The sequence below is a fragment of the Hylobates moloch genome, unplaced genomic scaffold (assembly GCF_009828535.3).
Source record: "Hylobates moloch isolate HMO894 unplaced genomic scaffold, HMol_V3 SCAFFOLD_3, whole genome shotgun sequence".
NCBI classification, from domain to species: Eukaryota; Metazoa; Chordata; class Mammalia; order Primates; family Hylobatidae; genus Hylobates; species Hylobates moloch.
In genome coordinates, this window is record NW_026652278.1 from 32,169,784 (window position 1) to 32,183,403 (window position 13,620).

The following is a 13,620-nucleotide window of genomic DNA, read 5'->3' on the forward strand; positions in this document are numbered from 1 at the left end:
AGGAAATTAAAAGGGAGTTTCCTGGCCATTCAGCCAGTTGGACATTTTTGGGATTACAGTATAAACAAAAAAAGATGCCTTAAAAAACAGGATATCTATTTTAATGCTAATCTTAAGAAACAAATCTTTTAACAATGGGAACAAATACCGGCAGAAACACTAGTCAGATGAAACTTTCCTTTTAGGAAAAAGGAAAAAATACAATTTTATTTTCATAGAAACTTGGTATAGAGTAGAAGAGTCATTTAAATTCATAGCTCATTTCCCTCATAAGCTGAAGTCACGACGCAAGAATAAAATTTTATATGTATGGTTCCTGAGCTCATGGGTAGTAAAAGGTTCAAAAGGAAGGCTCAGGTTTCACAAGCTTTGTAAGCGATCTTTTTACACCATATGACTAAGAACATATTTATTCATGGAGAGCTTATGAACTTAGGCTTTTGAAACTGTCAAACGAGAGAGGAGAATACTTACACCCATAAAAAGCCACAAAAATCCATACAAGTATTAAGAATAAAAATCTCTCTTTCAAATTAAGGAATGCAGAAAAGGATCTGCAAAATAATAACAAGTGGACTTTAAATATTAATATGCACAGTAGCATCAGACTATTAAGGAGTTATCTGGGTTGCTTTTATTCTTGATTCTGGGAAAGAAAAAGAATTGTCTGGGGGGAGTCCTAGATACTATTTGGTATTACATCACTGATTCTAAAATATTGGTACATACAAGTCTAAATGAATGTTTTCAGGAAAAGCTCACTATCAGTCAAAATAAAACATGACAAAAAATCAGATTTCTGTTCCAACAGAATCCTAAGTTTTTTCAGGGAAGAGGGTAGGGAGATGGTACTAGGGGGAAGTGAGGTACTTTTGTACAATGAGTTTTTACATAGAGGCATAATATTAGAGACTTAAGTTTCTGTAAATGCAGTATCTTAGCACTGAAAGCCTAGAGAGTTATACATATTATGATACATATAATCTACATTAGTTATAAATATTGTGAAAAAAAGTCCTATGAGAAAAGATCACCTTATACCTAACCTAAATATTTCACACTAACTTTAGGCTCTTTCCTACCAATTCTGTACTCAGGTGGGTAGCTGGTAACCAGCTTTTGCCTATTAGTACTTCAAATAAATGCCTAATTATTAGTATCAAGAAAAAAATATTTTGTGTATCTTTGGAAGATATTTGAATTCATTTACATAGCCTATAACATATTACTTGCTTTTATAGTAAGTCACTAAGTCTAATATATAAAGACTAACACGCTGCAAATCATGATGGCCTCATATACTTTCCCAAAATTAAAGCCTTCCAAAAAGGTCTAGGAAACAGAAGCTGATTTGGTTCAGAAAATTTTGCTCATTTATGTCTTCTATAGCCTTATACCATTTGATTAACAAGGTTACAATTTTAGTATATCTGAGCTTTGAATGGATGAATCAGCCTTTAGTCTCAGTTAATGCCTAGATTTTCTCCCTCTTCCTCCTATAAACACCTCACTTGATTGATATTCAGTTCTCAATTACATAAATTGAAATAACACAGCCCAACACTGAGAAGTCAATAGCACAGGTAATAGAAAAACAAAACAGCAAATTTCTAATAAACAGAATCAGGAAAGGAATATAATTTAAATATGCCATAGCTGGCTGCCTGGATTTTGCTCCTCTTTTAAATAATCCAAAGTGACAGAAATGCTCCAAACCAGAAAACTCTCATGTTACTTGCAAGGAAAACTCTAAATTGGAGTGATGAGGAGAGAGGACGCTGACAAGGCAGAACTTTAAAAAATGTAATTCCTCTGGTTATCTGATTTTCAGAAAAATGAAGCTTAAAACCCAGAGTACAATGCCAAAGAAAGTATGCTGGTAATCAAAATCAAATGACCCCTGATAGAATTATAGTCTATAGATTATTAATATATCAACCATATTTGTGGCATTACTTTGGAAAGTAGGCAGTATTTCTTGAACCTGCAACCAGCTCTAGAATGGAAAGAAAATGCCTGTACACAGCAAGAAAAAAGTAACATAAAACACAGATTTTTTTTCTTTCCTTTTCAGAAACTGTGGCTGGCATTGTGCAGCTGTGGTGCTGCCTTCATCATTCCCTCTGTTTCCACTCTTGCTAATTAAAAGGTTGATCACAGAACACTGTTCTTCTCATTAATTTCAGTGTTCCGATTGGGTAGGATCCCTGCTTATCCCACCTGATCTTTTCACACAGTTGAAGTTAATGTGACAGGAGTCCAAAGATGGATTACCTGCTGCCATATTGCCCATCGCCTCCAATCAGGAGCTATCTGTGTAAACTGATTGTTCTAATTTGCTCTCATTATTTTTACAATATCAGGAGAAAATAACGCACACAGCTCACTGTCAAAGCCATGAAAATCAGCCATTAGTTAAACCCAGACACTGAATGGCTTTATTAGAGGCACTGCAGTTTATTGATGTAGCTCCAGTCAAAGAAGGCTGCATTTGCTTCAGTAGAAGGAAATGTTTAAGACTGCAAGTAAGTATTTATTGTGGTAATACCCACAGCAACAGGATATTTTGAAAAATCCTGTTCTTCATATAGTTGGTTTTGACACAAATTATATAGCAATGAAGAAATGGGTTGGCATAAGAAAGTAGGTAACACTGAATAAACATTGAGTAGCATGAAAATCTATTAACTCAAATCCATAAGCACGCTTCACCTCCTATACCTTATATAATAAGAAACCCTATTCTGTGACTACAAATGCTAATCAATTAATAAGGGTGATTTTATTTTGCCCCATATAACAACAAACATTTTTTCCAAAACAGAAATTTTATTACTTAGGAATCAAAATTATTTCTATAATGATCACACAAGTATAAATTTAAATGATACTATGTTCTTACAAAATGTAATGTTTCAATAAGATTGATTACTAATCCTAGTATCATAGATATTCACAATATATTTCAGAATGAGAAAATAAGCAGTGCAGCTAAGCAAACAAGCTGAGATTTAAATCCTTCAGTAAGTGACAGTTTCTTAAAGCAGAAGTCAGAACACCACAGAAAGGTCTGATATTCAGTGAGATAGTATCTTTAAAAGATTTGTCCTGGTCATAAAGAATATACATTTTCATGTTGTAAAGAAAATGCTAACTCCAGAAGCAAACAGATTTAAACTCAGCATTTCTAGGCTTGTCTTGAGTATGAACATCTTCTAAAAATGTTAGCTAAATGCTGCCTGAACAGCATTTTAGGGGGCTGGAGATGAAGATATAAATAATAGAAACCGATGCCTTTTAAATAAAGGAATTTAACGAATTCACACACTCTTTTCCCCACCTCCCCTCTTTAGTATTAGAAGGAAACATGGCTTCCTCCTGTTTTCTTTCTACACTAAGATTCCTAGGTAATGTGAAGGCAAGAGTATGCCCTTCTTGCTGTTCCCCTTTTAATGGCCACTTTTTTTTTTTTTTTTTTCCCTGAGAAACGTGTGCCACGCTTTTCTCCTTAAAATTCCTGCACTAAAAGACTGCACCATACTGCACTCCGCAAAACGTGCTGATGGCGCCAATTACAAGCCCCCAGCCGAATGCTCCAGCCCCCACCATTCGGGCAGATTTATGCGGACTCTTGCCGACGTTATTACAAGTCAGAGTTTATTGGGAAATTGTTACATTATGCGGAGTGTCTAACAAATTGCTTATGCTGCTATAATTGGATTACAACAGCCGCTTGCTCCCACCGGTAAGATTAGGCAAGTAGGACTCCTGCCGATCTCTGAGCGTTAGCAGTAATTTTATTTGCCTTGCCTCTCTCTTTCCTAACAACATGCCTCTCTCCCTGCCAGCTGTCTGCTGAAAAGGCACAGGCTTGTTCCTTGGCCCTAACAATGCAATTACAGCCCCGCAGATCGCACTGTTTGTGCATTAAGTACAGAGCCAAAACGAGGCGAATTGATCGTTTGACTTTCGGAGAAGCCATGTGATCTCTCTGTGCGGGTGATCCGACATGCATCAGCAGGCAATACTGCAGTCAATTCTTGATGAAGAACTTTCTTCTTTCATCCCTCTTTCCCCCAACCTCTCCCTTTTCACTGAGGAAGACACTGACTGGGCTCATTTCATGCTAATCTAGATCAATCCACAAAGACAAGCTTGAGCTTATTAGCTCCCTGGCTAGATAGAAATATGAATAGGTTCTAGCATCTTGAAGTGCCTCAGTCAGATATATCAGTGGTTCCCAACGGCTGAACTGCTGCTATTTAAAAAAAAAAAAAAAAAAAAAAAAAGGTTCATAGAGTTCACTGAAGAAATTTACAGAAACACGGCAGTTCAAAAGAACTACAGAAAGTTTTAGATTTGTAAAATAAAACTGCCTTGGAATGGCTTTGTTATAAGCCGTCTATATTCTGTCTATATTCAAGGGCCATCCAGAATCAGCACTAAAACCTGGGTCCTGCCTTTCTCTGCAGATCTGCTCTGCTGGAAGATGCTGGTGGCCAACGTGTATAATCAATGCGGCTGGACTTCAGGCTTAAAAACAGCCAGTCTGATGAAGTTTTAAACACATTTTGTTGACAACTTTCAGTTTCTTGTTTCTTTTTCTTGTATGTTTAACAATGAGTGCCGAGAGCAAGAAGACTGCACAAGCAATTACTCTTATTTTAAGGCATAATTCATAAAGCTTCTGGGCTGGGGTCTGGACTTTTTAAAATCTCTTTTTGGTTGAAAATGGTTTAAATTTTACCAACTTTAACACAGACCAAGATTCCTGTTTACACTTTCCTCAACCAATGGCATATGCTACTTAGGGTTCCTGAAGCTGATTACACAACAAATGTGCAGTCAATCTGCTGATCCGTTTTGGTGCCCCATGTCTGTATTTTTCTTAAACGGCATGCACATCTAGAAGAAAATGTATTCTTGCATCCTTAATCTGACAAACACACAAACTCTTGTCTATAAGAGGGGTCCTGGCTTCTCTTATTAATGTAAAGTGAACTTGGAAAAGTCATTTAACTGTGTATATCTCTGTAACCCAATTAACACATTAAGCTCATATGAATATTAAGATTTTCAAAAAGAATATTACATTTGAAGTTCATTCCTGTCTTTCTGAAAGAGCAATAAGCCCAATGTGTAACACGTTATACTCCAAGTTTTTCCAACCACATCGGCCTCAATGACATGGTTATATCTTAGTATGTTCTCCGTAAAGCTAATGTTTAGACCTGACAGAGGTGCCTGTGTGAAGAACGGACCATATGACACACTACTTGTGGAACAGTATCTTAAAGAAGCCTGTTAACATGTAGTTTAAAACTCAAAAGAAACTCTGAACAGCTGAAATGCCTTATAAATAGCACAGACCCAGAGGAAGTGCAAACGTCTGCATTGTGAATTGTAGATCTTAATTACCGACAATGGCTGGTACAGCAAGTAGCACAGAAAAAAAGTGAAACAGTTGCACTGTTCATGGTTGGCAATAATTCTTCAGGAAAATATTTACTATCAATCAGTTATGAGAAAAGGGACTCTGTGCTCGTAAAACAGCACGTTGCTTCTCATACCAGGACCATTTTGCTTCAGCATAATCTGAATTTAAACAGCTTGTTTCCTGCGGATATAATTTTGGAAATAAATAAAACAAGTCTTCTATCAAAATCTGGAGTGAGTGGAAAGGAACATCACATTTTTCTGTCTCAGTCAGTTTCAAACAGATTATTAGTCTCAAATAAAAAAACAGTGACGACAACCAATAACAACTAAAATACAGAACATCCACAAAGGGCTACTGAAGGGGTTTATTTCCCAAACATAAAGAGGAAAAACTTCTCTTATCTGGGCCAGGAATCTCGATAGATGTATTCAAATAATTCAATTTTAACTGCATGTATTTGTGTATCTGTGGGTGTGGGTAAGGGTAAATTAGGAAAAAAACCTAAGACCAAAATGTGCAGTAATAGTTTAATAAAGCCAATAGCAAGATAACATAAAAAAGTAATGCTTTTCAGCCTTCCAGTTAGTTTTCTTTACCAATTAAAAAAAATCATGAAGGTTGACAAGTAATAAGCACAATATGATTATGGATTTTAAAGACTAAGTTGACAGTTAATAATGACTGTCCATTTAAAGCTACAATAAACACAGAGCTCATCATGCTCCAAACACAAATCTCATGAAAGACGGGGCCATAACCAGGAAAAAGAATTCTGAAAAAAAATAAAAAGGTATCTCAATGCTGCCAAATATTACTTGGATTAAGTTATAGTGATAAAATAGACCCTCCTTCATTTTTAGTTTTTTTTTTTGAGACTGAGTCTCGCTCTGTCACCAAGGCTGGAGTGCTGTGGCACGATCTCGGCTCATTGCAACCTCTGCCTCCCGGGTTCAAGCGATTCTCCTGCCTCAGCCTCCTGAGTAGCTGGGATTATAGGCGTGTGCCACCACGCCCAGCTAATTTTTATACTTTTAGTAGAGACAGGGTTTCACCATGTTGGTCAGGCTGGTCTCGAACTCCTGACCTTGTGATCCACCCGTCTTGGCCTCCCAAAGTACTGGGATTACAGGCATGAGCCACCGCACCCGGCCATTTTTAGTTTTAAATTTTTTCTTAGGCCTGTTTCTTCAAGTTAAAGACTAACAAGATTATTGCCAACTTAGGGTGGTTGTAATTTGTTTTACAGCTTTGTTTTCTTGTATTCTACAGAGGACTAATTGGTACCCTTCGTATAGAGCTATCGTAAGACTATGATATTTCTGGCAAAGAGTTACAATCAAGGTATTACAGGGGTCCAAACATAATACCATTGCTGCTTTTAGGGAAATAAATGGTATTAATGTCTTCTCTAAAACTTACATAAACCATACTCAATAATAAGGTTTTGGACTATAATTAGTATCTCTAGCCAAGCCAAAGTCACTCTTTGAACTAAAGAACAAAAATGGTTGATACCGCTGTATTATAGTTGTTCTCACATGGAAATGGTTACAGATTCAGGCCACAATGGAGTACAATCTGAATCAACAACAGACACTTGTACCAAGTTGAGAAAACACTGCAGCCATATCATTGCAGCAGATGAAACTATCCAGTTAAGGGCTAAAGGTGAAGAACAGGAAATAGAGACAAGCTTGCAGACCAACACAAATAATGACAAGTCATTTCATTCAGAGGTCAAGCAATAAATGAGGCCAACAGAAACAGTTGGCCGGGCGTGGCGGCTCACGCCTGTAATCCCAGCGCTTTGGGAGGCTGAGGCAGGCGGATCACGAGGTCAGGAGATCAAGACCATCCTGGCTAACGCGGTGAAACCCTGTCTCTGCTAAAAATACAAAAATTCAGCCGGGCGTGGTGGCGGGTGCCTGTAGTCCCAGCTACTCGGGAGGCTGAGGCAGGAAAATGGCGCGAACCCAGGAGGCAGAGCTTGCAGTGAGCTGAGATCGTGCCACTGCACTCCAGCCTGGGCGACAAAGCAAGACTCCATCTCAAAAAAAAAAAAAAGAAAAGAAACAGGGATCATGAGACACACAAAACACATGTAAATAAAAAAGAAAAAACTTGGCCAGGCGCAGTGGCTCACACCTGTAATCCCAGCACTTTGGGAGGCCGAGGCAGGGAGATTACTTGAGGTCAGAAGCTTGAGACCAGCCTGGCCAACATGGCGAAACCCTGTCTCTACTAAAAAATAAAAAAATTAGCTGGGTGTGGTGACACACTTCTGTAATCCCAGCCACTCGGGAGGCTGAGGCAGGAGAATGGCTTGAACCCAGGAGGTGGAGGTTGTAGTGAGCCAATATGGCACCACTGCACTCCAGCCTGGGCGATAGAGTGAGACTCCATCTCACAAAAAAAAGGAAAACCTTTTTCAGTATTCTCATGCTATGGGTACCTCACTGGAGACTGTTGCAAGAAAGAAAATTTTTCAGCTATGTGTTTTTATTTGACATTGACCAACTGATTATTTGGCTCAAATCTGAAGCAATGAACCAGAAGACAGGATGTGGGCCAATAAAAGGAACCAGTGATTTAACTGAGTTCCAATAGGAAATAACAGACATCATTATTAAACTAGATTATTTAAGAAGACGATGAAAGGATATAGGTGTCAGAATAATGTTAAAATAAGCAACAATGCAATGAGAAGGTCACCACCTGGGAGCAAGTGAAACACGATGATGAGCAGCAATGAGCAAACTTACTTTCTCACTCAAGACCCAAAAGCATGGAAGAAATTACATAATTGTGCTAGATGGCAGAAGATTTTTAACCATGTACCAATAAAGCAGAGGGTGGGAGAAAAAAACAATAAAAAAAACCTCCACATCATATAGACACACACCAACCTATTTAGATTAGAGATCCTGGCTTACAAAGTATGGAGAAAACAAAAGGAACAGATGCTCACTTGGCCAGCTCTCAATGAAACTCATTAAAATCGTCACCCTGTCCTTGGATTGGTGCTCATGGTAAAATTTTACCTTATTTAGCCAGAAGTCGCCCACTTGTGATGAAACTAAGAGCAGCATGGCCAAAAAAAAAAAAAAAGAAAGAAAGAAAGAAAGAAAGAAAGAAAGAAAGAAAGAAAGAAAGAATATTTTTAAAGGCCCAAATAACTGTGTATCCCTGTTTCCATGCACAAAAGCAGGATATAAAGTAGACTTGGGCTGGGTGCAGTGGCTCACGCTTGTAATCACAACTCTTTGGCAGGCCTAGTGGGGAGGATCACTCGAGGCCAGGAGTTTGAGACCAGCCTAAGCAATACAGCGACACCTCATCTCTACAAAACAACTCTAAAAAACCAAAAACCAAAAATTAGCTGGGTGTAGTGGCATGCACCTGTGTCTTTAGCTACTCGGGAAGCTGAGGCAGGAAGATCAGGGCTTGAGCCCAGGAGGTAAAGGCTGCATTGAGCTAGGATTGTGCCATTGTACTCTACCCTGGGCGACAGAGCAAGACCCTGTCTCTAAAAATAAAATAAAACAAAACGAAATAAAATAGGGTCAATTAGCACTTGTTAGTTGTAACTAAATGACTGAAAAAATAAATATGTAATTTATAATAATTACATTTTGTAACAAAATATTAACACATTTGAATTTAAGAGACATTTAACTGATGAACTCTACATTTTTAAACTGTAATTTTAAATAAATTCTGATATTTCTTACATGTATGATTTCGACGGTTATATTTTGTGTGATATATTTCCAGTTGACAGAGTAGTCCCAGAGACTACTGCATGTTTTAAGGAAAAATAAACAAAAACTCTGCTTTTGCTATGGTCTGAACGTTTGTGTTTTCCAAAATTCATGAAGGCAGACCCCTTGTAAGTGGGATTAGTACCCTTAAAAAAAAGAGACCTCAGATATCTAGCTAGTCTCTTCTATCATGTGAGGATGCAGTGAGAAGGCACCATCTATGAGGCAGAGAGCAAGCCCTCACCAGACACTGAATCTGCTAGTGCTCTCATATTGGACTTCTCAGCCCCTATAAGAAAAAAATTAGTTTTGTTCATAAGCCACCCAGCTTACAGTATTTTTGTTATGGCAGCCCACATGGACTAAGACAACTGTCATTAGATTTTTGTAGCAAAGGATAGCAATGACATGACACCAGTCCTGGCTCTAATAATAACAGTAAGGAACTGAGGGCCTGAGTCTATAATAAAATAGGTTAAACTAAAATAGTTCAAGTTGGGAACGTTGTAACAGTAGCAAATCTATGAATAGATATAAAGGCAATATTTTTGCAGATAATTCAAGTAAAAGAAACGAAGCCTATACTTAATGGTACTTATTCCTAAAATGTCTGACACTGAATTTATGTCAAAATTCCTCAGTAATTACAGATATTTGGAAAACCTGAGTTATGACAGACATAAAAAGCATCAGATCTCTAATATTTAAGATTAATTTTACATCTAGGCTATAGAGATGACATATATACATGAAAAAGAGGTAGCCCATAGACATGACTAAACATACTTGTCCATGTGGATCAAGATCATCAAAAGCAGTATTTCTAACATTAGCCACTCAATAAATAATAATAGTGATACAATAATTGGGTTGTCTATAGCATATTTCACAGTCATTGCAATGATGTGATGTACTCTATACATAACTGCATTTAAAAACCATAAACTTATCAAAACAATTGTACATTATCTTATACAAATCCTAATGATATGTGATAATCTACAACTAGTGTCAAGAAACAAATGTGAATCAGTCTAAAGAGTGACCAGAATTCATAAGCAAAAGATTCTGTTGCAATTAAGAGGTGGAGAATCTAACTTGCAATCTGTTCTAGATAAAATGATGCCTGTTTGTTTATTTTTTTCTTAAATATATAATCCTGTAATAATCCTTAAGCAATACTGAGTAAAGATGCCTACAGATACGGCACTGTTGTGGTGTGGTATAATATACAGTATGAGCAATATTACTTACTTTGGCCACACAATTCTCAGTCTTCATAGTAGTGCTTGCTAAACATACTGTTTCTTGGTTTAAGCAGAGTCTGGCACAGCTGTTGTACGTCTGTAAAGAGAATTTGTTGGAAACAGGTTTTTAAAATATTGAAATACTGCCATATACTGTTTTCAAATTCTGCTCTATTTCTCAAGTCAAAACACAAATAGATTTTATCTATAAATTAAGACTTATGGGAACTGAGAGGTAAGTTAGAAAAGGAGAAGGGCAAAGATAGAGGCTACAAAAGCCACAGATGTGCCTATGAACAAGTATGTAAGCAGCAGTGGCTTCACTGTATTAATGATTAATGGAAGGTGAGGGTACTGATCATGTAGCATTTTAAAATGCAAATTTGAAGAGCTTAGTTCTGTTTAAAACAGCAGTTACCGTTCTGAGAAAAGATTTATTTTTGTTGTTTTTCCTTCTAAACTTTCAAAACCAACAAGATCTGAAAGTAGTTAGAGGGCGTGTTTATTTATTTTTTTTCCCCCCAGATGGAGTCTTGCTCTGTCGCCCAGGCTGGGGTGCAGTGGCGTGATCTCGGCTCACTGCAACCTCCGCCTCCGGGGTTCAAGCGATTCTCCTGCCTCAGCCTCCCACAGAGGACATGTTTCTTTCTCTCTTTTTTTGAGATAGGGTCTTACTCTGCCACCCCAGCTGGAAGTACAGCGGTGAGATCTTGGCTCTCTGCAATCTACGCCTCTGGGACTCAAGTGATCCTCCGAAGTAGGTGGGGGACTATAGGGACACGCTCCCCCACCCAGCTATTTTTTTGTATTTTTTGTAGAGATGGGGTTTTGCCATGTTCCCTAAGCTGGTCTTGAACTCCTGAGCTCAAGTGATCCTCCTGCCTCAGCCTTCTAATGTGCTGGGATTACAGGGATGAGCCATTGTGCTCAGCTGACATGTTTCTTATTCAGAACAATAAATGAAAAAATTTTAAGCTATCCAGAAAAAAAATTATTTTAAAACCAATCATGAAATATTTTTATAAAAGAATCTCAGTACAAGCTTTGACTTTTGCTTTAAAAAGAAAAAATAAATAAACCAAAATTGAAAGAACATTGAAAAAAGATAAACCAACATTTACCTAATCTTTTTTTTTGTTTGAGATGGAGTCTTGCTCTGTTGCCCAGGCTGGAGTGCAGTGGCACAATCTCGGCTCACTACAACCTCCGCCTCTCAGGTTCAAGCGATTCTCCGCCTGAGTCGCCCGAGTAGCTGGGCTTACAGGCGCCTGCCACCACGCCCAGCTAATTTTTTGTATTTTTAGTAGAGATGGGGTTCCACCATGTTGGCCAGGTTGGTCTTGAACTACTGACCTCTCTCAGCCTCCCAAAGTGCTGGGATTACAGGCATGAGCAGCCTCACTGGGCCTATCTAGACCTTAGAAGTTATCCCTTAAGTACATCTGGTAATGTTGAGGAGATAAAATAGAAAAATCAGGCCAGGTGTGGTGGCTCACACCTGTAATTCTAACACTTTGGGAAGCCGAGGTGGGAAGATCGCCTGAGCTCAAGAGTTTGAGGCCACCCTGGGCAACATGGTGAAACCCTGTCTCTACTAAAATACAAAAAATTAGCCGGGCATGGTGGTGGGTGCCTGTAGTTCCAGCTACTCAGGAGGCTGAGGCACGAGAATCGCTTGAGCCCAGGAGATGGAGGTTGTAGTGAGTCAAGATCATGCCACTGCACTCCAGCCCGGGCAACAGAGCAAGACATTGTCTCCAAATAAAAAAGAAAGAAAAAAATCATAGGAAATGGATTTTAAAAATTGGTGGTAGCTGGGCACAGTGGCTCATGCCTGTGATCCCAGCACTTTGGGAGGCCGAGGCAAGGGAATCACTTGAGCCTAGGAGTTTGAGATCAGCCTGGGCAGCACAGCGAGGGCCTGTCTCTACCAAAAACAAAACAAAACATTGGTAATACTATAGTTATGCTTTATGAAAAGCAAATTTATTAGTTACTGGACAATATATTAATAGAAATGTTTCCTTTTAGTCTTAAGTTTTTACTGATGGTATAAATCATGTTTATCAAACTTTAGTGTGCATCAGAATCATCTGGAAGGAGGGCTTGTTAAAACACAGATCACAGTGGGGCCCAGTGGCTAACACCTGTAATCCCAGCACTTTGGGAGGCGAAGGCAGGAGGATCACTTGAGATCAGAAGTTTGAGACCAGCCTGGCGAACATGGTGAAATCCCATCTCTACTAAAAATGCAAAAAAAGAAAATAAAAAAATAAAAAAAATTAGCCAGGCGTGGTGGCGCGTGCCTGTAATCCCAGCTACTCAGGAGGCTGAGGCAGAAGAATCGCTTGAACCCGGGAGGCAGAGGCTGCAGTACGCCTAGATCGCGCCACTGCACTCCAGCGTGGGTGACAGAACAAGACTCTGTCTCAAAACAAAACAAACACAGATTGCTAGGTTCCATCCCCAGAGCTTCTGAACATTTGCATTTTTAACAAGGCCCCAGTTGACGTTAGTGCTGCTGATCCAGGAACACTCTTCGAGAACCATTGCTATAAATATTTGTGTTGGATTTAAGAAGAAAAATCTGAACACACTCAAAACCAACAGTAAGAAAGAATTAAATTTTTTAACATTTCGAGATAATTTTAGATTTATAGAACAAGTACAAAAATAGTAAAGGTCAAGCACAGTGGCTCATGCCTATAATCCCAGCACTTTGGGAGGTAGAGGCAGGAGGGTTACTTGAAACCAGGAGTTCCATACAAGCCCACATTTCTATTAAAAAAAAAAAAATTAACTGGGCGTGGCAGCACAGGCCTGCAGTCCTGGCTATTCAGGAGGACTGACTGAGCCCGGGAGTTGAAGACTGCAGGGAGCTATGATTATGCCACTGCACTCCAGCCTGGGCAACAAATCAAGACACCATCTCTTTAAAAAAAGAAAGAAACAAAAAGTAAAGATTTCCTATATACTTGTCACCCAGCTTCTCCATATGTTAATATCTTACATAATCACAGAACATTTATCAAAACTAAGAAATTAACTTGGTACTATACAAAGTACAGAACTTACTCAGGTTTCACCAGTTTTTCCACTAACGTCCTTTTTCTGTTCAGCATCTAATCTAGGATCCCACATGGCATTTATTTGTCATGTCTCTTTGGGCTCC

General features: G+C 38.6%; 1 protein-coding gene across 10 annotated transcripts in view; it reads right to left on the minus strand.

Moving 5' to 3' along the window:
* Nucleotides 1-13,620, minus strand: part of BTRC (beta-transducin repeat containing E3 ubiquitin protein ligase) — a 225,697-nt gene that overhangs the window by 83,066 nt on the left and 129,011 nt on the right. For all 10 annotated transcript variants that reach the window (XM_032179735.2, XM_032179754.2, XM_058436077.1 and 7 more), the window contains one exon: nucleotides 10,456-10,545. In XM_032179735.2, the coding sequence (XP_032035626.1) occupies nucleotides 10,456-10,545 (90 nt within the window). The remainder of the gene's footprint in view (nucleotides 1-10,455; nucleotides 10,546-13,620) is intronic.